This window comes from Lutra lutra, chromosome 6 (assembly GCF_902655055.1).
Source record: "Lutra lutra chromosome 6, mLutLut1.2, whole genome shotgun sequence".
NCBI classification, from domain to species: Eukaryota; Metazoa; Chordata; class Mammalia; order Carnivora; family Mustelidae; genus Lutra; species Lutra lutra.
In genome coordinates this window covers 1332272-1357200 of record NC_062283.1, presented here as the reverse complement: position 1 = coordinate 1357200, position 24929 = coordinate 1332272, and the positions used below count along the sequence as shown (strand labels likewise).

Below are 24929 nucleotides of genomic sequence, written 5' to 3'. Positions count from 1 at the left end.
GGGTGCCTCCATACAATGGAAACTATTAGGCTGTTTAAAAATAAGCTGATATGGAAAGATCCAAACTATCTTAACGGAAAAGGCTAAGGAGCAAATTCATGTGAACCCATAAGTGTTTAAATAGCTTACATATTCACTAAACAAATGTTTATTAAATGCTACTATGTGACTGGTAGTGTCCTGGGAAAACATACACAGAATACCATTAACCAATAACCATTAACAATGGTTAGCTTTGGGGATGGGGTACTTTTCATTTTATAGTTTCTGTGCAATTTTAATTTTTATTGGGCATGTATAATCCGCATATTTAAATTTTAAGAATTTGTGCTGCTTGCTAGATTGTAATTGTTCACTCATCTAACCAGCAACCTGAGAGTATCCTAAAAAGAGAGACTCGGGTTTGCCTTTGCCATCTTGTAGGGGTTTTGTTCTTGCTTTTAAATTAATTTGACAGAGAAAGAGCACAAGCAGGGGGAGCGGCAGAGGCAGAGGGAGAAGCAGACACCCCGCTGAGTAGGGAGTCGGATGCGGGGCTCGATCTGAGGACCCTGGGTTCATGACCTGAGCCAAAGGCAGACGGTCAACCGACTGAGCCCCCTAGGTGCCCCCCCCCCCCAATCTTGTTTTTAATTGAAACGGTTTACAGAGCTGAGGGGCAACCTCGAGTCCTCCGGACGCGCGTGCGCGGGGCGGCTGCGGGGGTCCTCCGGCGCACTAGAGAGAAGGGCGGCCGCAATCCTAGAGAGGCCGGGACCGCGTTCCTAGCAAAGCCGCTACTCGGCTGCGCGAGCGGCGGAAGGAGACGCTTTGGAACCTTCGCGCTCAGCCCCCCGGAGCGTTTGGCGGGGCCGCCGCGTCTTTGCTGAACGTGTTCCTTGAGCTTTTGGTACGCTGCCCAGCAGTCGGACCCGCAGGTATTGCGCGCCCGCCTGGTGCCTCCGAGGTGCCCCGGACGCCGCAGGTGCCCTGCCAGCCGCCTCCGACCGCCGTGCTGCCCGGACGCCAGGTGAGAGCCTGGCTTGTGGGCGGAACCTCGGACCTCGGGCGGGGGGCGGGAGCCGGGCTCGCTGGCGCTGTGTGGACGGGGCCTCTCTCTTCGGTGAGGAAAGCCGGGCTCCCTGGGGTTCTGTGGTCAGGGACTTTGTCGTCGGGTGATGGGAGCCGGGCTCGCTGTTGTTTTTAAATTGTGTGTGGACGGAGCCCTGACCTGGGGGTGGGGGCGGGAGCCGGGCTCACTGGGGCTGTGTCGACGGAGCCTCTGTTGTCGGGTGACACGAGCTGTGCTCGCCGGGGCTGTGTGTTCGGGGCCTCTGACCTTGGTTGGCGGGAGTCGTGCTCGCTGGGGCTGTGTGGACGTGGCTCAGACCTCGGTGGGCTGGAGCCGGGCTCCCTGGGGCTGTGTGGACGAGGCTTCTTATCTTGGGGGCGGGAGTCACGCTGGCTGTGGTGGGTGGGGCTCAGGGCTTCTGACCTCGGAAGGCGGGAGCCGGGCTCGCTGGGGTTGTGGACGGTGCTCTGATGTCGGAAGATGGGAGATGCGTTCCCTAGGGCTGTGTGGACGGGGCCTCTGACCTCGGGGGGCGGGGAGGGTGCAGGAGCCGGGCTCGCAAGGGCTGTGTGGGCAAAGCCTCTGTCGTTAAGGGTCGGGAGCCGAGCTCGCTGGGGCTTGTGGACGGGGCCTCTGCCGCGGAAGGCGGAAGCCAGGCTCCCTTGGTCTGTGTGGATGGAGCTTCTGACTTCGGGGGGCGGGAAGGGCGGGAGTCAGGCTCGCTAGGACTGTATGGATAGGGCCTCTGTCGTCAGGTGAGGGAAGCCAGGTTCGCTGGGGCCGTATGGACAGAACCTCTGACCTCTGGGGGCCGGGGGCTGGGCTCGCTGGAGCTGTGTCGATGGGGCCTCTGTCGTTGGGTAATGGGAGCTGGGCTCCTGGCCCTTGTGGACGGTACCTCGGACCTTGGTGGGCAGGAGCCAGGCTTGCTGGGGGCTGTGTGCACTGGGCGTCTGACCTCGGAGGGCTGGAGCTGGGCTCGGTGTGTGTGTGGGGGGGTTGTGGATGGGGTCTTCGAGCTCGGGGGAGTCAGGAGCCAGGCTCTCTGGGCCTGTGTGGATGGAGCCTCTGACCCGGGAAAGCAGGAGCTGGGCTTCCTGGGGCTGTGTGGACAGAACCACTGAACTTGAATCAGGGAGGGCAGGAGCCGGTTCGCTGTGGCTGTGGGGATAGGGCTCTGTTGTCAGGTGATGGGAACCCCGCTCTCTGGGGCTTGTGGACGGGGCCTCTGACCCGTCGGGGCAGCGGGAGCCAGGCTTGCTAGGGCTGTGTGGATGTGGTCTCTGACTTCAGAAGGTGGGAGCCACTCACTGGGGCTGTGTGGACAGGGCCTCTGACTTTGGGGGCAGGGGCCGGGCTCCCTGGGGCTGTGTGGATGGGGCATCTGACCTTGGTGGGCAGGAACTGGGCTCACTTGGTTGTTCGGGCGGGGCTTCTGACCTCAGTGGGCAGGAGCTGGGCTTACTGGGCTGTGTGGATGGGGCATTTGACCTCGGAAGGTGGGAGTCTGGCTTCCCGGGGCAGTGTGAACGGGGCCTCTGACCTCAGAGGGCGGGAGCTGCACTCGCTGGGGCTGTGTGGACCGGGTTTCTGTCGTCCGGTGACAGCCCGTCCAGGAGCCGGGCTTCCTGGGGCTGTATGGACGGAACCTCTGACATCCAGGGATGGGGGCTGGGCTCACTGGATCTGTGTGGACGGTGCCTATGACCTCGGTGGGCAGGAGCCAGGCTTGCTGGGGCTGTGTGGACAGGGCCTCTGACTTGGGAAGGTGGGAGCTGCACTCGCTGTGGCTGTGGTGACGGAATCTTTGAGCTCTGGGGCGGGGTGTGGGGGAGTGGGAGTCTTACTCGCAGGGGCTGTATGGATGGGACCTCTGATCTGGGAACACAAGAACCGGCCTCCCTGGGGCCTCTGACCTCAGGGACTGGAGTCATGCTTGCTACGGCTGTGTGGACCGGGCGACTGAGCTTGGAAGGTGGGAGCCGGGCTCCCTGGGGGTGTGTGGACGGGACCTCTGACCTCGGTGGGCCGGAGCTGGGCTCACTGGGGTCGTGTGGATGGGGCTCTGACCTCGGAAGGTGGGAGTCGGGCTCACTGGGGCTGTGTGGACGGAGCCTCTGATCTCGGGGGGCAGGAGGGGCGGGAGCCAGGCTCGCTGGGGATGTGCAGATGGGGCCTTTGTCTTTGCTTGACAGGAGACAGGCTCTTTGAGGATGTGTGGACGAGACCTCTGACATCGTTAGGTGGGAGCCAGGCTCCCTGGGTCCGTGTGAACGGGGACTCTGTTTTCGAGGGACGGAAGCCAGGCTTAATGGGGCTTGTGGATGGGGCCTCTGACCTTGGGGAGCCGGGCTCGCGAAGGCTGTGTGGACATGGCTCTGACCTTGGTGGGTGGGAGCCAGACTTGCCGAGGCTGTGTGGATGGGGCTTTTGACCTCGGTGGGTGGGAGCCCGGCCTGCTGGGGCTGTTTGGACGGCGCCTGTGACCTCCGGGAGTGGGGGTTCGGGATCGCTGGAGCTGTGTGGACAGAGCCTCTGATCTCCGTGGGCGGTAGCTGGGCTTGCCGAGACTGTGTGGACAGGCCTCTGATCTTGATGGGTGGGAGCTGGGATCAGTGGGGGTGAGTGGACGGGGCCTCTGACCTCGGGGTTGCAGGGAGGCAGGAGCTGGGCTCGCTAGAGCTGTGTGGACTGGGCCTCTGTCGTCAAGGGACAGGAGCTGGGCTCACTGGGGCATGTATACGGAGCCTCTGACCTCGGGTGGGGTGGGGGGAGCCGGGCTCGCTGGTGCTGTGTGGACATGCCTCTGACCTGGGTGAGTGGAGGCTGGGCTTGCTGGGGTCCTGGGGACAGAGCTTGTTGGCGGCAGACGGGAGCCAGGCTCACTGGGGTTTGTGGATGGGGCCTCTGACCTCGATGGGGCAGTGGGAGCCAGGCTCCCTGGGACTTTGTGGACGGGGCCTCATTGAAAGACAGGAGCTGGCCTTGCTGGGATTTGCAGACGGGACCTATGACCTGGGAAGGCCTGAGCTGGGCTCTCTGGGTCTGTGTGGATAGGGCCTCTGATCTCGGGGGCGGGAGTCATGCTTGCTGCGGCTGTGTGGATGGGGCCTCTGACCTCCGTGGTTGGGTGCTGGGGTCGCTGGGGCTGTGTGGACAGAGCCTCTGACCTGGGGGCGGGGGGCGGGCAGGAGCAGGACTCTCTGGGGTTTTATGCACAGCCTCTGTCATCGGGGGTCAGCAGTCAGGCTCCCTGGGGCTCGTGGAGGGCGCCTCTGACCTTGGCAGAGCGGCAGGAGCTGGGGTTGCCGGGGCTGTATGGACGGGGCCTCTGACCTTGGGGGGTCGGGGCGGGGGGGCAGGATCTGGGCTCGCTAGGGCTCTGTGGACGGGGCCTCTGTCTTTGAGGGACAGGAGCTGGGTTGCTGGGGCTTGTGTATGCAGCCTCTGACCTCGGGTGGGGTGGGGGGAGCCGGGTTCTCTGGGGCTGTGTGGACATGGCTCTGACCCCAGTGGTTAGGAGCCGGGCTTGCTCTGACTGTGTGGATGGGGCCTCTGACCTCAGCAGGAGCTGCGTTCCCTGGGGTTGTGTGGATGGAACCTCTTACCTCAGAGGGCGGAGCCAGGCTCTCTGGGCCTGTGTGGATGGAGCCTCTGACTTTGGGGGCTGGAGGGGTGGGAGTCAGGCTCGCTAGGGCTCTGTAGACGGGGCCTCTGTCGTCGTGAGGGAGCCAGGCTCGCTGGGGCTGTCTGGATGGAACCTCTGAGCTCCAGGAGTGGGCACCTTGCTCGCTGGAGCTGTGTGGACAGGGCGTCTGACCTCGGAAGGCGGGAGCTGGGTTCCCTGGGACTGTATGGATGGGGCCTCTGACCTCTGGGTGGGGGGAGCAGAAGGGGCAGGAGCAGGGCTCCCTATGGCTGTGTCGAAGGGGCTTTGTCATCGAGGGACAGGAGCTGGGCTTGCTGGGGCTTGTTGATGGGGCCTTTGACCTTGGGGGTGGTAGCAAGGCTCCCTGGGGCTGTGTGGATAGGGTTTCTCACCTTGGAAGGCAGGAGCCAGGCTCCCTGGGGCTGTCCGGACTCAGCCTGACTTTAGGGACAGGCCAAGAGCTGGGCTCCCTGGGATTGTGTGGACAGGACCTCTGACATTGGGGGGTGGAACGGGCGGGAGCCGGGCTTGCTGGGGTTGTGGACAGGGCCTCTGACCTCTGTGGGGTGGGATCCAGGCTTGCTGGGGTTGTGTGGACAGGGCCTCAGTCATCAAGGCATGGGAGCCGGGCTCACTGTGGCTTGTGGACATGGCTGTGATCCCGGTGGGCAGGAGCTGTCTTGCTGGGGCTGTGTGCTCAGGGCCTCTGACCTCGGGGTGGTGGGAGCCGGGCTCGCTGGGGCTGTGTGGACGGAGCCTGTGACCTCAGGGGATGGTGGGGTGGATGGGAGCCCGGCTCGCTATTCTGTGTGGCTGGGGCCTCTGTTATTGAGGGATGGGAGCCGGGCTCTCTGGGGCTTGTGGACGGGGCCTCTGACCTCGGTGGGCGGGAGCCGGACTCACTGGGGCTGTGTGAATGGAGCCTCTGACTTCTTGGGGTGGGGGCCAGGCTCGCTGTGGCTGTGTGGATGGGGACTTTGACTTGGGGTGGGGGGCAGGAGCCAGGCTCGCAAGGGCTGTTGGAAGGAGCCTCTGTCCTCGTATGGGTGGGGTGGGGGGAGCCGGTGAGGGACTGGATTTGGATGGCGGGTTGGCTGGCTCTTCTGGGAATATCCTGGACAGAGATCCAGGATCTCCTTGAGGAGAGAATATCCTTGAGGACTGAGGGGTTTCCTGCATCGGATATGAGGTGTAGGGTGGCGTTTGCACTGGTACTTGGGAAATGTGCCCTCCTATAAGGGCAGTCCTGGCCATGAGGGACAAAGTGGGTGGGAAAAAGTCGAGCAGGTCAGCATGGCAGTGACATGAGGAGTCTGCAAAGGGGGTAGGGACTGTTTCTTTTATTTTGGGGTTTCTAGGGAATAGGGACTGTCTTTTAATTTGGGGTTAGCGTTGTGCCTGTAAAATAATGTGCTTGGTAGTTTACTGAATGACAAACCAGTAACAAAACAAAACACGGAAGGTCACATCCTGGGGAGTTTGAATCCAGTCCACAGAGGAAGAGTTGAAACCCTGTTTTTGGTGGGGGAGTTGTGTTGAACATGGTCAGAATGGTGCTTTAGGAAATACTAATGCAGTGATGACAGAGCAGGCTGTGGGGCAGGGATACCACACAGAATGTTATTGTAGTCGTGAATGTCAGTGGTAATGGGGAATAAAAGGGAGGGAATGGCTGTGAGAGGTGTTCTGGAGGATTCCCTGGACTTAGAATGCTTATGGAAAGGGGCAGGTTTTAAACCTGAACGCATCGGGGATGGTGGTGATGCCAGTGGAAATGGGGAGAACAGTGAGTGCAGCTTTGACGGACTCCGATTTCAGCCTGGGATGTGTTGAGTTTATGACCCAGGAGAATCTGGAAGGCATCCTACTGGCATTTTAAGATGTGCGTCAGGAACGTAAAGGTGAGTTGGAGTCAGCCAAAGACTTGTGTATTCTTGGAATAGAGATGTGCTGAAATTGGGATTAATGAGATCATAAAAGGAGAGAGGACAGAGAGAAAAAAACCTTGAAGCATGTGTTTCAATTTCCTATTCTTATGTTAAAAAATTAGTTGAAACCCCAAACAGTGTCTTAAAATGTACTCAACTTATTATTTTTCATGATTCTGTGGGCTGACTGGCCATTTCTACTGGTGGGGTTACCTGTGGTTGTGATCAGCTGGGAGCTGGGCACTGCTGGAACCTCAGCTGGGGCCTCTGGGGTCCAGTCCTTGGCCAGTCCGGGCTTTCCCAGAGCGCAGCAGGCCTGCTGCGGTGTGCCAAGGGCTGCGACGTGCTTTCTCTTGCAAAGCCGTTTTTGCGATGTTCTCTTGGCCAAAGCAAGTCCTAGGTCAGCACAGACTCAAGGGAAGAAGAAACAGACTCCACCTCCTGAGGAAAGGCGTGACAAAATCTCATCCTAAGAAATTCTAGGGGTCAGGAGACTTGGGAAACAGTCTATCTCCCCTGCATTTGAGGTGGGCTATTCTGTGGGAAGCACACAGACGAGTAGGTTTGGCTCTGCTGTGGATACGATTCTCCTCTCCAGCTGAGGCAGAGGCTGCTGGAGCATTCTTCCTGCCTCTGGTCCTTTACGTCCCTTACCTGCTGGCTCAGGTTCAAGATAGATTTCTGATGGTCGCTGGTAACATAGGCAAGCAGGCTCTGTTTCTGAGCATGACTTAAATGGTGGGGACAAAAATACATGTTTCCCGAGTTCTGAAGCTCTTGTTAATGCGTTACGGATCCATTCTTACACCTCGGATGTGGAAAAACATTTTTAAAGTGTAGATCTGGGCTAAGCGAACCTTTTCCTTTAAGCTCAGCATGGATGAAGCTTTGCCAGGCCTCACACCTGAAAACGGAGACAGCATTGTGAAAGCGAAGGAGGAGGACTCCCCCTGGGAGCAGACATGGGGCTCGCGGGAGAGCGGCCCCCGCGCTCAGGAGCTCTGCCGCCTGCGCTTCCGGCAGTTCTGCTACCAGGAGACCCCGGGGCCCCGCGAGGCGCTGAGCCGGCTGCGGGAGCTCTGCCGCCAGTGGCTGCGGCCCGAGACGCACAGCAAGGAGCAGATCGTGGAGCTGCTGGTGCTGGAGCAGTTCCTGACCATCCTGCCCGAGGAGCTGCAGGCCCGGGTGCGGGAGCAGCAGCCGGAGAGCGGGGAGCAGGCGGTGGCCGCGCTGGAGGACCTGGAGAAAGACACGGGAGACCCAGGAAAGCAGGTTGGTGAATACCTGACTGTTAGTTTTGAACTTTTTAATTTTTTTTTTTTTAAGATTTTTTTAATTTGTCATAGCACAAGCAGGGGGAGCAGGAGGCAGAGGGAGCGAGCAGGGAGCCTGATGTGGCACTTGATCCCAGGACCCTGGCGATCATGACCTGGGCCGAAGGCAGATGTTTGACTGACTGAGCCTCTTAGGCTTCTCTTACTACTTTTATTTTTTTTATTTTTTATTTTTTTAAAGATTTTATTTATTTATTTGACAGAGAGAGATCACAAGTAGGCAGAGAGGCAGGCAGAGAGAGAGGAAGGGAAGCAGGCTTCCTGCTGAGCAGCGAGCCCGATGCGGGACTCGATCCCAGGACTCTGGGATCATGACCTGAGCCGAAGGCAGCGGCTTAACCCACTGAGCCACCCAGGCACCCTCTCTTACTACTTTTAAATAATTTATAACTGACAGAAGTATCTGGAAAGGTAGCACACAGAACTCCTGTATCCTCTTCACCCAGATTCACCAGTGAACGCTGGATCCTGATGGGCCCCCTTGCGTGCAGAAGCTGCCCCCATCCTCTCCGCGCACGCACGGTGTGTGGATGACACACACACACTCACGCTGTGTTTTCTCCAACCAGCGGGGTTCTCGGGGACACCTTACTTGTTTATGTAGGAACACTTCAGTGTTCAATACGGATTTCCGAAGCACAAGCCCACTCTTTTGTGTAACCAGAACACAAAAATCAAGTTTTAGAAAATTGAAATTGTTACGTACTATGATCTACAGAGGAGTCTTTGTTCATATTTTGCCGTATCCTCCCAGGAGTGGTTTTTGGCCATTTTCATCCTGCTCCCAGGATACAGTCCAGCCTCACATGCTGCATTTGGTCACTTTCCTTTTGTCTCCTTGAACCTGGAATAGCTGCCTGGTCTTCTTTGCTATCATGATACTGATATTTTTGAAGAGGACAAACCAGTTACGTTATAGGATGCTCATAAATCTGGGATTGTCTTTACTTTTCTCAAAATAGAATCCCACTTGTGCATTTAGGCCAGAACCCCCAGAAGCTCCGTGTTCTCCTCGGCGCGTCCCGTCAGGAGGCATAAGGTGATGGGTTGTCCCATTACTGATGAGGCCAAGGGGGGGTCTGTCAGATGTCTGCAGTGTAAAGTGACCATCTCCCCCTTATAATCCATAAGTAACCCTTGGGAGAGGTTTGAGATCCGGCACATACCCTGTTCCTCGTTAAAGTCCCACCCACTAGCGTAAACACCCATCTGCATTTGTTCTCCTGCCTTCCTGGGCTGCGATTCCGATTCCGGGTGGGCCTTGCCTCTGCTCTGCCACCACAAGCTCTGCGTGTGGAACAAAGTCCGAGTCCTGGTGCGTGTGCAGTCCTTGTCTACCGCACGGTGACTGTCTCTGTGTTGCTCCTCTGTCTTACTCGCTGCTGCTTTAGGAGAGGACAGCGGCTCATCTGTCCCTCTGCAAGATGTCCCTAAGTGCTGTGCAGTCTGCTTCCCGCCCAGATGCCTTTTCAAGGTGAACCTTTTGTCCTCAGGCCTGTGTGTGTACTCAGGGACAGGACATGTACCCACTGGTGTCAGAGTATCAAGGAGCCTCTTTGGAGAGTCAGAGCCTCCAGCTCCTGCGCAGGGTAACCGCCTTGAAGTGTGAACCTCCAGATCTCTGCCAGAAGAACCCCCAAGAAGTGATAATCTGTGAATATTGGTATTTTGACAGTAAGTGTAGAGTAAATGGTTCATGTAATAACGTCATCAGAGGGAGAGGAGAATGTATCGGGCTCACATTGCTTGTGGTGTTTACCCACAGCATACAGCATAAATAGGCCTTGATATTTCCCTACTTACATGGCTAACAGTTCTTTTTCTTTCTTTTTTTTTAAAAAGATTTTATTTATTTATTTGACAAGAGACACAGTGAGAAAGGGAACACAAGTAGGGGGAGTGGGAGAGGGAAAGCAGGCTTTCCTGCTGAGCAGGGAGCCCGATGTGGGGCTCGATCCCAGGTCGCTGGGATCACAAACTGAGCCAAAGGCAGATGTTTAATGACTGAGCCACCCAGGTGCCCCCATGGTTGATGGTTCTATATTATTTCCTCAGCTACGAAAAGCCAGCATTACAAAAAAGCCCCAGAATGATTTACGTGAAGAAGTTGAGAGGTAGTAGGGAGCCCCACAGTGGGTAGACAATACCACTTACCTGGGAGAACAATTCATCTGCTGGAAGTAGTTTCATTTTCACTGGAGATAGGAGCGGGAGAATAAATGGAGGTGGGCAGTTGTCATAATGGTGAGGATGATTGACCAAAAGATGACAGCGGTCATAGGATGTGAGATTCTTTCATGTCAGTGAATTATTTTTTTTCTCAATGATTTTTTTTTTAATTTAACTTTTTCAGTGTTCTGAGATTCATTATGCACCTCACCCAGGGCTCCATGCAATCCGTGCCCTCCTTAACACCCACCACCAGGCTCACCCAACCTCCCACCCCTGACCCCTCCAAAACCCTCAGTTTGTTTAGAGTCCACAGTCTCTCATAGTTCATCTCCTCCTCCGACTTCCCCCAACTCACTTCTCTTCTCCTTCTCCCAGTGTCCTCCTTGTTATTCCCTATGCTCCACAAATAAGTGAAACCATATGATAATTGACTCTCTCTGCTTGACTTATTTCACTCAGCATAGTCTCTTCCAGTCCCGTCCATGTTGCTACAAAAGTTGGGGATTCATCCTTTCTGATGGAGGCATCATACTCCACAGTGTATATGGACTATATCTTCTTGATCAATTTGTCTGTTGAAGGGCATCTTGACTCTTTCCACAGTTTGGCGACCGTGGCCATTGGTGCTATGAACATTGGGGTCCAGATGGCCCTTCTTTTCACTACATCTGTATCTTTGGGGTAAATACCTAGTAGTACAATGGCAGGGTCATAGGGAAGCTCTATTTTTAATTTCTTGAGGAAGCTCCACACTGTTTTTCCAAAGAGGCTGCACCAACTTACATTCCCACCAACAGTGTAAGAGGGTTGCCCTTTCCCCACATTCTCTCCAACACACGTTGTTTCCTGTCTTGTTGATTTTGGCCATTCTAATTGGTGTAAGGTGGTATCTCAATGTGGCTCTGATTTGAATCTCCCTGATGGCTAGTGATGATGAACATTTTTTCATGTGTCTGTTAGCCATTTGTATGTCTTCATTGGAGAAGTGTCTGTTCATGTCTTCTGCCCATTTTTTGACATTACCTGTTTTGTGTTGAGATTGAGGAGTTCTTTATAGATCCTGGATATCGGCCCTTTGTCTGTAGTATGATTTGCAAATATCTTCTCCCATTCCGTGGGTTGCCTCTTTGTTTTGTTGACTGTTTCCTTTGCTGTGCAGAAGCTTTTGATCTTGATGAAATCCCAAAAGTTAATTTTCGCTTTTGTTTCCTTTGCCTTTGGAGACATATCTTGAAAGAAGTTGCTGTGGCCGATGTCAAAGAGGTTACTGCCTATGTTCTCCTCTAGGATTTTGATAGATTCCTGCCTCACATAGAGGCCTTTCATCCATTTCAAGTTTATCTTTGTGTATGGTGTGAGAGAATGGTCAAGTTTCATTCTTCTATACTTAGCTGTCCAATTTCCCAGCACCATTTATTGAAGAGACAGTCTCAGGTACATGAATTCTTAGAAGCTGCCTGAGATGGCTCACAGAGCCAGATGCCAGCTGTGATCTGGGCAGAGTGGTGGCCTGCTGTGGTTTCCCGCATCCCTGCAGGGAGGCAACGTTGTTATGGTGTGTGGGATTGGGATGAGAATGCTCTTTGGGCCCTCAGGAAGCAAGCCTTGTCATTTTCAAGTGCTTTTTAAAAATTATATATCCTTTTAGCTCCTCCTCAATATTCTAGAGACTCTAGCTAAAGGCCTACCAGTTATAATCCCAGCACGTTTCTCCAGGTTACTTGAGACCACATGAACTGAAGACCATTTCCCAGGCTACTGGCATCCCTTTTCCTGTGCTGGTATATTCAAGGGATAGTAAGCCAACCAGCATGGCTAAAGGGTAGGGTTTGTTTAGCAGGAGCGTGAGGGAGGAATGGGGAGATCACGTGGAAACATCTCACAGGGTTGTTAAAGTTTGGACTCTCATTAAACAGGTGCATGCTGGGTGGCTCAGTCAGCTGCATCTCTGCTGCCAGCTCAGGTCATGATCTCAGGGTCCTGGAATTGAGCCCCACACTGGGCTCCCCGCTTAGCTAGAAGTCTGCTTCTCTCTCTCCCTCTGCCCCTCTCCCAGTCATGCTCTCTCAAATAAATCTTTAAAAAAATAAATTCTCTCCTTATGATGTCCTTTTGCCATTTTAATTACTCTGTGTTGTTGTGGACTTCCTTAGGTTGATCTTTTGGGGGGGATCTCTTGCCTCCTGTGTAAGGTTTTATTTATTTGAGAGAGCAACAGGGAGCATGAGCAGAGCAAGGGGAAAGGGGCAAGGAGAAAGGGAGAAGCAGACACCCCGCTGAGCAAGAAGCCCAGTGCAGGGCTTGATCCCAAAAACCTTGGGATCAGGACCTGAGCCAAAGGCGGATGTTTAGACCAACTAAGCCACCCAGGCACTCCAAGAGTCTGTTTTTTATTTCTTTTTCGTTTTATTTTCTAAATTCCACATGTGAGTGAAATCATATGGCATTTGTCTTTCTGTGAATTATTTCACTTAGCATCATACTGATCTAGAGATCCTTCCATGTTGTTGCAGATGGCAAGATTTCATTCTTTTTTATGGCCAAGTAATATGCCACTGTAGAAATATACCATATCTTTATCCATTCATCTGTGGAGTAATATGCCACTGTAGAAATATACCATATCTTTATCCATTCAGCTTCCATAATTTGGCTACTATGATGTTGCTATAAACACAGTGGTGCCTATATCCTTTTGAATTAGCATTTTCATATTCTTTGGATAAATACACAGTAGAGGGATTTCTGGATTGTAGGGTAGGTCTGGTTTTAATTTTTCGAGGAAACTTCATACTGTTGTCCACAGTGGCTGTACCAATTTGTATTCCCACCACCAGTGCAGAAAGGTTACTTTTTTCCATATCCTCACCAACACTTGTTTCTTGAGTTTTTGGTTGTAGCCATTCAGACCGGTGTGAGGTGGTATCTCCTAGTTTGGATCTGCATTTCCCTGGCGCTGAAGTGACGCTGAGCATGTCTCACGGTTCTGTTTGCCATCTGTACGTCGTCTTCGGAGAAATGCCAGCTTGTGTCTTCTACCCAGTTTGTAGTTAGATTATTTATTTTGTTGGTGTTAAGTTCCTTATATGTTTTGGATGTCATTTGCAAATATCTTCTGCCATTCGGTAGGTTTTCTTTTAGTTTTGTTGATTGTATCCTTTACTGTGCAGAAGCTTTTTATTTTGATGAAGCCCCAATAGTTTATTTTTGCTTTTGTTTCCCTGGCCTCTGGGGACATATAAAAAAATGTTATGGACAATTTCAGACACATTACTGCCTGCGCTCTTGTCTACAGTTTCTGTGTATGGTGTCAGAAATTGTGGCAGTTTCATCTTCTGTGTGGCTGTCCAGTTCTCCCAGCACCACTTGTGAATAGACTGCCTTTTCCCCATTGCATGTTCTACCTACTTTGTCGAAAATTAATTGACCATAAAATCGCGGGCTTATTTCTGGGCTCTCTAGCCGCTCTGGTGATGTGTGTGTTTATTTCTGTGCCAGTATCTTACTTAGTTACTACGTCTGTGGAGTAGAGCTTGAAATCGGAGATTGTAACACCTCCAGCTTTGTTCTTTTTAAAGATCGCTTTGGCTATTCGGGAACTTTTGTGGTTCCACACAAATTTTAGGACTATTTGTTCTAGTTCTGTGAAAAATACTGTTGGTACTTAGATAGGGATTGCGTTAAGTCTGTAGGTTTCTTTGCATAGTAAGGATATTTTACCAGTTACTCTTCTTCCACTATATGAGGAGGAGTATCTTCCTGGTTGGGTCATTGTCTGCTTCCGTCCCCCAGGGTTTGTAGTTTGCGGAGTACAGGTAGGTCTTTCACCTCTTTAGTTAAGTTTGTTCCCAGGATTTCATTATTTTTGGTGCAGTGGTAAATAGGACTGTTTCGTTAATTTCTCCTTCTGCTACTTTTTTACAAAAAAAAGTATGTATAGAAATGCAGTGGACTTTTGTGTACTGATTTTGTATCTTGTGACCTTACTGAATTCATTTACTAGTTCTCATAGGTTCCTGGCGGTGTCTAGAGTTTTCTCTATAGAGTATCATGTCACTGCAAATAGTTTTCCCTCTTCCATACCAATTTGGATGCCTCTGATTTCTTTCCCTGTCCTGAATTCTATGGCAAGGACTCCCACTACTATGTTGAATAAAAGTGGTGAGAGTGGAAATTCCTGTCTTGTTCCTGATTAGGGGAAAAGTTAGTTTTCACCACTGACTGTGATGTTGGCTTTGGTTTTTTCATATATGGCCTTTATTGGGTTGAGGTATATCCTCTCTAAACCTTCTTGAGGGTTTGTATCACGACTGAATGTTGTACTTTGTCAAGTATTTTTTCTGCATTTATTAAAACAATGATTTCAGTCTTTTTGAATTTGTAAGACTTGTTTTGTGGCCTAATATGTGATCCATTCTAGAGAATGTTCTGTGTGCACTTCAAAAGAATGTGTATTCTGCTGCGTTAGTATGAAATGTTCTGATTCTGTCTGTTAGATCCGTCTGGTCCAGAGTGTCCCTCCAAAGCCACTGTTCCCTTGTTGATGTTCTGTTTGGATGATCTGTCCGTGGATGTCGCGGGGTGTTCAAGTACCCTGCTGTTACTGCATTACTCGCAGTTTCTTCATGCTTGTTATTAACTATTTTATACATCTAGGTGCTCCCATGTTGGATACATAAATATTTACAAATGGTATGTCTTACTGTTGGATTGTTCCTATTATGTAATATGTCTTTGTCTCTTGTTTGTCTCTGTTTTCAAGTATATTCTGTCTGATAGAAGTGTTGCTACCCACGTTTCCTTTCACTTCCATTTGCCCGATGACTGCTTTTCTGTCTCATTTCCCATCCGCCTGGGACTTAGGGCTGAAGTCTCTTGTGGGCAGCATAGAGCCGGGTCTTGCTTTTCTGTCCATTCCATCATTTGTGTTTTGATTGGAGCATTTATTCCTTTTACAGTCAAAAATTTATTGACAGGTATGTACACAGAGCCTAGAGCCATTTTGTTACTCTTTTATGTTTTTTAAAGTTCTTTTCTGCTTGTTGCGGAAAATCCCAGGTGACTGAGGAAACTCAGGCACACGGAGAGATGGGAGAACACAGCTTTATTAACGCTAGCGGGCCCAGTGGGATCGCTCCCAAAGACTGAGCACCTGACAGGGTTAGGGGTGAGTTTTTATGGTTACAGGCAATGGGGGATGGTAATGGCGTTTTTGAGGTCTCTCAAGGCCAAATGGCCCTTTCACTTGGAAGTATAATCTACGGGAGGTAAGTGTAGAGAGTGCTAAGTCACCTAGGGGGCTGCTTCTCATTCTTTTCTTATTTAAACAGGACTGGGCACGTGGTCTTTTTCTCATCTCAGCAGGAGCAAAGATTTGTTATCTTAGTCAAATGGGATGGCTATTTGGTCTTTCCTTGGCCCCAGCTGGAGCAAAGGGGAGCCAGGGACAGAAAGGGCCTGGAGCCAGGAGTTTCCGTCCGCCTCACGCTCTCTTGCTTTCTTTGCTCATGGTGTGTTGAGTTTCTTCAGTAAGATTACTTGGATTCCTTCGGGTGTTTTTTGCAATTCACCGTTTTGATCTGTGGTTACCATTAGGCTTGTGCATAGTATCCGCACCCGGCAGTCTGGGTTAAGTCGATGCTGCTTATGTTTAAACGCTTTCTTTACTCCTCCCCCTCGGCGGTTTTGGTATGTGGTTTCATATTTCACATCCTTCTGTTTTGTGGATTCCTTGGTTGACTTTTACAGATACACTTGATTTTTCTGCCCGTGTCCTCCACGCTGTCCTTATTTCTAAATGAGTACGGTCTTCCCTTCCCAATCAAGAGTCCCCTCTACCGTTTCTCCTAAGGCTGGTTTAGTGGCGAGTTCCTGTAACTTTTGTCTCAGCAGCTCTTCCTCTCCTCCCATCCTGAGTGATAGCATTTCTGCATAGAATATTTTGGGTGGCAGGTTGTTTTCTTTAAGCATTTTGAATATAACTCGCTACTCCCTTTTGGCCTGTGTAGTTTATCGTGAAAAACCAGCTGATACCCTTATGGGGTTTTTCTTTGTATGTAATGGTTTTCCTTTTGCTGCTTTTAAAAGTTTCTCTTTGTGAATTTTTGCCATTTTAATTACTATGTGTCTTTTTATCCCCCAGAGATTTTAATTAACTATTTTATTTATTTATTTGAGAGAGGGAGAAGGAGCATGAGCCAGGGGGAAGGGTAAAGGGAAAAGCAGGCTCCTCACTGAGCAGGAAGCCCACTTCAGGACTCCATCCTAGGACCCTGAGATCATGACCAGAGCTGAAGGCCGAGGCTTAACTGACTAAGCCACCCAGGCATTCCTGATTACGGTGTGTGCTGGTGCACACTCAACCCAACTCCTTTGGGTTGACTTTTTTGAGGGCTCTCTCTGCCTCTAGATTTGGAATCCTGTTTCCTTTTCCAGATTTTCAGCTATTAAGGAAATTTTCTGCCCCCCTTTTCTCCTCACATCTGGGATTCCTTTAATATCAGTTATCATGCTTGATCTATTTTCATCATTTATTAATCTTTGTTCTTTCTGTTCAGCTTGATTACTTTCTGTTCCTCTATCCTCCAGGTCATGGATCCATTTTTCTGCTTCCTTGTCTACTCTTTATTCCCTCTCATGTATTTTTAATTTGTTCTTCTCCTCTGATTGGTTCTCTTTTATTTTTCCTGTCTCTAAGGGTCTCACGGAGATCTTCCGCTCTGAAGTCCAGTGATTACCTTGAAATGCTGTCGGCACGTTACTTACCCATCTCACCTGGGACGCGTTCCTCGGTCTCATTTTGTCTCTCTTTCGGTGTTAGGACGGTCAGCTGCATCTGCGGCTCTTCTAAGCAGCAGCCTCGTGGAGAGTTCCGCCTGCAGGGCAATGTGCCCCACTCATCAGGACATGTGCGTGGGGGGTCTGTGTTGTGTGCGCCCTAGGGCTGTGGGGGAGCTGCACTTGCCCTCTGGACGGCTCCCTTGGCCTGCTGGATCCGCGTTTGGTCCCTGTGAGCCGGTCTGAGGCTGCCTTGGGCTCGAGCTGAGACAGTCCCAGTGTTTGCCAAAGAGGCAGTGGCACCGAGTCGCGGGGTGCCCCGTGTCAGCCCCTGCGCAGCTTCAGAGCAGATGTCTGCCCTGCTCTGCCCCGGGGGCTGCGTCAGCCTGGGGCGTGCAGGTACCTCACCTGCTCCCTGGGGCAGGAGGCATGGGGGAGAGTGGGGCTGGCCCCCCTGGAGGGGGCAGGGCTGTGGCGTTGGCAGCTTGTGGGTAAGGCTGGCTGTGAGGGGTGGCCAGGAGCCCCTTTAGAAAACTCTTGCCACAAGCTGGATGGGGAGGCCCCTGAGTGTATGGACGCACCATGTGGTGTGGCGTGTGGTGTGGCAGGGCCGTCCAGGTCCCAGGCAAGAGGGCACTGCAGCACCTAGAACTGCTTCAGAGGGACTGTGGCCGGAGGCAAATGTGGGGCAGAGGCTTGCGGGGAGCGCTGCACTGGCCTGGCCCCCACCCTCTGCGGGTCCAGGCTCGGGTGCAGGAGAGGAAGTGGAGGCTGCCAGCGTCTGCTATTGGAGAAACCCAACGCTCCCGTCCCTGTCGCAGACACTCGGAGGGCGGCACACAAAGCTCGCGCCCGCAGACCGCGGGCATTTCTCACACTGCTGCTGCTCTGCCTCTCCCGTCTACTCCCGCCCGCCCTTCCCAGAGCTCAGCAGCGGATCTTTAAAGTCCCCGCTGAAGCACCCCTGATCGGATGCCCTTGGGGAACCCGGCCACTCTGTTTCCAAAGCCGGAGGCTCTGGGCTTCATCTCCCCGTGTGGCTCCCAGGCTGGGCGGGGTCTGCTGCTCTCCCCTCTCGGCGCCCAGGGTGCCCCCACCCCCGGCCCACAGACAGTGGCGAGGGTCCATCTGCCTCCTGACCACACCTCCACCCTCCCGTCTTCTCTCACATGGCCGCTTCTCTGCATTTCGCTTGCAAGAGTCTGTCCTGCCAGTCTCTGCGGCATTTTCTGGGCCACGTGCGCCGAAGCGGGTGCAACCTCTTTGTACCCTCGGGACCAGGTGAGCTCAGCGCGCCCTGCTGCACCATCTCCCCTGGATGGCTCTTGACTTTCCTGTGTCGCTGCACTTCGCTCCGATTCCCCTGAACCTGCGAGGATAAATGGAGATGAGGATCTGGACTCAGGATTATTCTGCACGGGAAATCCTCTTTTCTTTTTTTTTTTTTTTTTAAGATTTTATTTATTTATTTGTCAGAGAGAGAGAGGAAGCACAGGCAGACAGAATGGCAGGCAGAGGCAGAGGGAGAAGCAGGCTCCCTGATGAGCAAGGAGCCTGATGTGGGACTCGATCCCAGGACGCTGGGGTCATGACCTGAGCCGAAGGCAGCGGCTTAACCAACTGAGCCACCCAGGGGTCCCGGAAATCCTCTTTTCAAGCAGCAGCACGGTGCCCGACCCCGGGCAGTCCTCCTTCCTGTTTGATCACTGTGGGTCCCTTTCGGATCGGTGGCCTCTGACGAGGCGGACTGCCCGCCTTTCCACCTCCTGCCTACAGTGGCTTCGTCTGTGGGAGGGTTTTTGTCCCCCAGAAAGCCCCCCCGCACACAGCCGCTGCTGCTGTCCGCTCCCACTCCCACAGCTCTCCTGCTGTCCTGTCTCCCCTTTGCCGGGCCCTCCCCTCTCGGCTCAGGTTTCCCTGGAGCACTAGCTTCTTCCTCCTGCTTATTTTCATCTGTGACTTTAAAATTCACTTTATGTGACAGGGCACCGCTATAAAGCACTTGAAGAGTTCACAAACACTAGGTCGTGCGGGTGGGGGACCCTGCAGTTTTAGAACTAGGTTCCGGACAGAGTGGGGACAGTTGTGGCACGCCACCTCAGTTTCAGGCACGTAAGAGGCTGTGTAATGTCCCCCCCCCCCCGGCAGAGGGTGCTGCTCCAGTCTCTGGTGGCTCAGACAGGACACCCGTCTCCTCCCCCACAGAGCCTGCTCCCCCGTGACCAGCCAGAGACAAGGACGCAGCAGGGTCCTAGGTGAGCAGGGTGCCTGGCTCATGGCAGCGTGGTGGGTGGCAGCTCGCTTTCCTGCCATCTCCTCCTCGCCCTTGTCAGGCTGGAGGCCCTCACCCGGGGGAGCTTCTCAAGCAGCTTGTGACAGGGGTCAGGGCACGGATGCCTCCTGCGGGGCCCGTGTGGTTGACCTGCTCGTGCCCTAGTCTGCTCCGTGTTCAGGAGGCACAGCCACGTCTCAGTGTGAGAGGGAAGAGGCAGACCCCTGTGTGCGCTTTATCTTGGGGGCCTCCGGGATTCTTCCTTCCCGTTCTTGGTGTTCTGGCACAGACCTGACCTTCAGGAGAGTAACTATGGTAACGCAAAACTTCACAACCCCTTAGTCTCTCAGTGGCTCAATCATTTTCCTAGTCGTTTACTTAATAATTAAGTCTTCCATTAAGGCCTGTGTCGCTGAATCAGTTTTCTCAAAACACAGTCCTTGTGGAGTCCTCTCCTCCCTTGGTCCTTTCTTGTGGCTGCTAATTAGTTCTTGTGCCGTCTAGTCTTAACAAATATTTTATCTTTAGGAAAATAAATGTACAGAAAAGAAGTCATCTGTACATGTTTTTAAATCAGTAGTTGATGCAGTGGGTCGCACTGCGTCCCCCTGAAGGTACAGTGCAGCCCTAGCACTGTACGTAGCTGTGAACATGAGCTTATTGGAAAGACACTTTTGGAAATGGGATGCAGGTGAGATGCGGTCGTCCCGTAGCAGGGCAGGCGCAGGTCTGGTGCTGTCCTTAGGAGAAGGTCTGTGAAGGCAGACGGGAGGGACGCATCTACAGGCCAGAGAATGCAGATTCCTGCCAACCACCAGCAGCCAGGAGGGGGGCAAGGATGCCCCCACCCCGCGCCAAGACCCTCAGCAAGAGCGCGGCCCTGCGGGGGGGCTGCGTCACTGCCCCCAGAGTGGGGGACACGCCCTTTACAACAGGACCCCCAGCTTTACCACAGGAAAGACTAAGAGGCCGTCTTTTGCCTTTTCAGACATCAGTGAAGACTGAGGAAGAAGCCACCCAGGCCCTTGTCACAGAGAAGCAGCCACCTCTGAGTCGGACCCCCAGGAGCCCCTGTGGGAAGTTGGCTCAGGAGAAGGTTCAGGATGTCTGTCTGATGGGTGAGGGCAGCCTCTGGCCGGTCCCGTGTCTGTGCGCACCTTCTCCTGTCATTAGCTCTGAATGACCCTTGTGAGCCAACATTCCCGACAGCCCATCGACTCCCTTCCCCTTCTCTGTCCTCTGCCTGCGGACTTGTCCCAGCCCTTGCCCTTTCACATCCCTCCCATTTTCTTCTGTCACTCATCACTCAGCTTACTGACTCTTGTCACCTTCTTGCTCATCCCTCCGTACTCCCTGACCCCCTCACGACTCCTCTGCTTCCCGTTTTCTTTCCTATAAAGGGTTCCATGTAAGTGTCCGGTTGAGACATCTCCAGTCCGGAAACCGCACACACGCCTCTGCCTGATCCCTTCTTTACCTCAGAGAAGCTCTCTTCACGCTCCAAAAAGACTATTGTCCTCATATAATTTTCTTTAAATGTGCTTTATCTTGCTAGACCCTCTCCCCAGCTAACTGACCTTTCTCATTATCTTCCCATACTGTGCCAGACTTTGTAGGGCTGCGGGACAGCATTCCTGGGACGCCTGACGATTATGTTAATTTGAAAATCCTATTCCCAGGGCGCCTAGCCAGCTCTGTCAGTAGAGCAGGCGACTCCGATCTCAGGTTGTGAGTCTGAGCCCCACCTTGGCCGTAGAGCTCCCTGAAAAAGAAAATTCTGTTCCCTACTCTGGAAGTTTTTTTTTCCCTCTTTCTTAATTCAGGCAACAGATGACATATAAATTGTATTATTTTAGCTGAAGAAGTTGTAACTGAAGATGGGTTATTTAATGCAAAGAAAGAAACTTCTCAAGAAATGGAGCACACTGCTGAGGCCCCAGGAACAGCCAGTAGGTGAGTGTCCACTGGTCCAAAGCTGCTTCCCTGGGATAGTGCAGGACCAGTAACTCTCACTTCTGTCACCACAGGAGGCCCGAGTCACGGTGACCTACCAGCACCCGCATTACACAAAACCTTCAGTTGGGCTGGGGGTGGCAGGAGCCACAGCAGGCGGCCGGGTCAGTGGCACTTTCTGCCTGAGCCATTCTGGGGCCTCTCTGGAGCGGAGCGCGAGGCTGTGTGGCTGAAGCTTTAGAAGGATGAAGAGGTGAAGTGTGGGGAGCAGGGAGCCAGGGGCTGGGGAGCAAAACTCCAGACAGGGTGGTGACCGGCCGAGTCTCGGAGACCGACACGGTGAGCAGGGAGCGGTGCCCACGCGGGGGCAAGGACCGGAGAAGCCCCAACGGCGGCCTCACTTGGCGCTGAGTCGGGCTGCAGAAGGTCCCTGGGCAGGTGCTCGGGGACGATCCTGGCCAGGGAGGGGCTGAGGTCGCGGACTGCGGGATCAGCTGACTGGGCAGGGAGGGGCCCGTGAGATGGGAGGGCAGAGGCATGGGGCGGCGAGACGAAAAGACGCCGCACGACGGCGGCCTCCGCAGCGGGAACATTAGGCAACGCCGAATGGGCCACGCATGCGCACTGGAGACACCCAGGATAAATGCTGTAAGCAAACAAATACATGCAGCGTAAGTTATAACATTCTTTTCAGTGTCTTTTCCCCCTTAGTCTAGACTGTTTCTTTACCAAGAGGACACGAATGGGGGAAATCCAAACTTCTCAGATAAAAAAAAAAAAGCTTGTGTAGAATGTTTCTCATCTTGGTGACATTAGCTTCCTTCCTTGTAAACCCCATAAAAACCAGTTCAATGGCAGTTAAGTTTTAATTTCTCTTAAGTTTCTCCCCAGAACAGTGTGTCCCCCAGCTGAACGTAGAGCTGAGAGAAACTTAATCCTTCCACATTCAGAAGTGCTGAGAGAGGCGTGAGGGAGCCCAGTAAACAACAACCCCTTCCTTGTCCAAGTTTTAGACGAACTGATGGAGATACAGGAGTAAAAGAGATGATTCTGGAAACCTCGACTTCATTACCAACAGAAGCTCGGCTAGGAAAGGAGCTCCCTAGCAGACCTCCCCCTACACAGGCCTGCCCTTACAGTTTGGGGCCAAAAGGAGCTTGGGACATCTGCCACCTGGTCCCAAAGAAGGAGTTGCTGCACAGAGATGCCCAGCTCCTCCTTCCAGACTCCAGCTGGTTGTCCGGAGAAGTGAGAGCAAGCCAGGGAGAGGCCAGAAGCGTTAGGTCCTAGGAGTGAAAAGCAGGTAATCTCAAAGGATTCATGTCATAGTGAGACTAAGGATTTTTGTGTTTTCTTCTTTTTTCATTCCAGAGATGGCATGCTCCAGCCACCTTGTACTTCTGTCCCTACTGACAGGACAGTTGCACATTTGAACACCCTGAAGGACCGTTACCCGGGTGACTTGTGGGCCCGAATGCACATCTCCTCCTTGGAATATACTGCAGGAGACATGACCCGAAAGGGGAGGAGAAGGGACAGAGCTCGGGTGAGTGAACTGCTCCAAGGCCTTGCATTCTCTGGGGATTCAGATGTGGAAGAAGATAACAAGCTTGAGGCTCACCACGCTCAAAAGAAGCTAAAGATATCAGATGTACCAGAGAAGAACTGGGCCAAAAGAGACATTAAACCCAACTTCCCAAGCTGGTCAGCACTGGATTCTGGACTTTTGAATCTTAAGAGTGAGAAGCTGAACCCAGTAGAGCTCTTTGAGTTATTTTTTGATGATGAAATATTCAACATGATTGTCAGTGAAACCAATAATTACGCATCTCAGAAAAATGTCAACCTGGAAGTCACAGTTCCGGAAATAAGGTGTGTCTTGGGTATCTTGCTTTTGAGTGGATTTGTGAGGCGTCCCCGAAGGGGAATGTACTGGGACATCTCCGATGCTGACCAGAACCTGGTTAGATATGCAATTAGAAGGGACAGATTTGAATTGATTTTCTCATACCTACATTTTGCAGATAATAGCCACCTAGATCAAAAAGATAAGTTTACAAAGTTGAGGCCTCTCATAAAGCAAATGAATAGAAATTTCCTCCTGTATGCTCCCCTGGAAGAGTACTATTATTTTGGTAAGACAATGTGTGAATGCTTTGACAGTGACCAGTTCCTGAATGGGAAGCCTCTTAGAATTGGCTATAAAATCTGGTGTGGCACAACCACACAGGGTTATCTGGTGTGGTTTGAGCCCTATCAAGAAGACTCAGCAGTGATAGTGGGTAAGGATGTCGATCTGGGTTTAGGTGGGAATCTAGTGCTGCATTTTGCTGATGTTCTTCTAGAGAGAGGCCAGTATCCCTATCACCTGTGTTTTGATAGCTTCTTTACGAGTATCAAATTGGTGTCAGCCTTGAAGAAAAAAGGACTGAGGGCAACAGGAACAATTCGAGAGAACAGGACTGAAAAATGTCCCCTCATGAATGCAGAACATATGAGGAAAATGAAGAAGGGATATTTTGATTTCCGAGTAGAAGAGAACGAGGAGATAATTTTGTGTCGTTGGCATGGTGATGGCATTATCAGCCTGTGCTCCAACGCTGTGGGCATAGCACCAGCCAGGGAGCTCAGGTATTCTGCTAATGAGGAGGACGTCCACCAGGGAGCTCAGCCGGCCATAGTGAAACTGTATGGTGAGTGCAGGGAAGGTGTCGCTAAAATGAATCAAATCATTTCCAAGTACAGGGTGAGAATAAGAAGCAAGAAATGGTACTCAATTTTGGTGAGCTACGTAATTGATGTAGCCATGAACAACGCCTGGCAGCTACACAGAGCCTGTAACCCGGGCACCGCTCTAGACCTCCTAGAGTTTCGGAGATACGTCGCACATTTCTACTTGGAGCACAATGCTAATCCGTCAGATTAAGATAGAAAAAATGAACACGATACCACTATTAACAGGACAAAAATATCACAGGTACAAATCAGATTGTACCCTTCCAAAGCAAACATCCCATGTAATGGAATTATTAAGTAAATATTTTAAAAAGTCAAGCATCTGTGTAGAGTTTCAAAGACTACTGTAACAAGTAATTTTTTAAAAATTACCTGTAAAAATGTTGAACTTGGAGTGTTACCTTTTTCTATGACTAGTTTTTGATGTGAGATATTTGAAATCATTTGTTGAATTGATTAAAGAGGTACAGTTTCATTCTTTCAGTGCACAAATTAATTTTTTGTGGAAATTTTTTAAAAATGCAAGCGCTGTCATAGTAACCACAGGATGGTGCTGAATCTGCAGTTGAAAATCCAGGCAGAGCCCATGACATAAAGATGATCTAAGAAAGACCTTAGGTGCTAAGAGGCTGAAAACCTCAGTGCTGCTATAAAACTGGACCAGATGGTGGGCAGGAGAAGAGGGCCAGGCCGGCGCGCTGGCAGGGGGTACTGTAAAGGAGAAACGGGGGAAGCAGTGCCTCTGGAGGCTGAAATGAAAGCTGTGTGCTGCTGGGACTCGGAGCTGGCAGAAGCAGCTAAGAGTAAAGAAAACTGAGGAAACAGGAAGCAAATCAAGTAACAACAGCATCTTCAGGGGAGGAAAGGAGAAGTCACCAGCTGGGTAAAGTGGACATAAAGCCCATGGAGAAAAAGCTGTATGTTGAACTGAACAGCCTAGAAGAAATGGATAAATTCCTCAAAGCACAAACTATCAAAACTGAATCAGGAACAGGGGCACCTGGATGGCTCAGTGGGTTAAGCCTCTGCCTTTGGCTCGGGTCATGATCCCAGGGTC

At 52.0% G+C, this 24929-nt stretch overlaps 2 protein-coding genes across 9 annotated transcripts in view; one reads left to right on the top strand and one right to left on the bottom strand.

The window, feature by feature from the left end:
* The first annotated feature begins 779 nt into the window (after window positions 1–779).
* On the top strand, window positions 780–24352 carry PGBD1 (piggyBac transposable element derived 1). Of its 8 annotated transcripts, XM_047735175.1 has the most exons (6): window positions 780–1009; window positions 6519–6601; window positions 7499–7900; window positions 20172–20301; window positions 21040–21136; window positions 22508–24352. In XM_047735175.1, exons 2-6 carry the CDS (start codon window positions 6581–6583, stop codon window positions 24060–24062), a joined length of 2205 nt encoding a protein of 734 aa, XP_047591131.1. In that variant the 5' UTR covers window positions 780–1009; window positions 6519–6580; the 3' UTR covers window positions 24063–24352. The 8 variants fall into 8 exon arrangements, with proteins under 8 accessions (XP_047591131.1, XP_047591133.1, XP_047591132.1 ...); XM_047735177.1 differs by lacking the exon at window positions 6519–6601 and having other exon boundaries at window positions 781–1009; window positions 7504–7900; XM_047735176.1 differs by lacking the exon at window positions 6519–6601 and having other exon boundaries at window positions 781–1009.
* Window positions 20990–24929, bottom strand: part of ZSCAN31 (zinc finger and SCAN domain containing 31) — a 32996-nt gene continuing 29056 nt past the window's right edge. Inside the window, exon 5 of the transcript XR_007128332.1 lies at window positions 20990–21782. The gene's annotated coding sequence lies outside the window, so the exon portion shown is untranslated. The remainder of the gene's footprint in view (window positions 21783–24929) is intronic.

Excerpts from the sequence above, each read along its gene's own strand:
- PGBD1 (XM_047735175.1), top strand. The coding sequence starts at position 6,581 with ATGTGCGTCAGGAACGTAAAG. Across the intron at positions 7,901-20,171 it reads CGGGAGACCCAGGAAAGCAG|ACATCAGTGAAGACTGAGGA; the intron begins GTTGGTGAATAC and ends TTGCCTTTTCAG. Across the intron at positions 20,302-21,039 it reads TCAGGATGTCTGTCTGATGG|CTGAAGAAGTTGTAACTGAA; the intron begins GTGAGGGCAGCC and ends GTATTATTTTAG.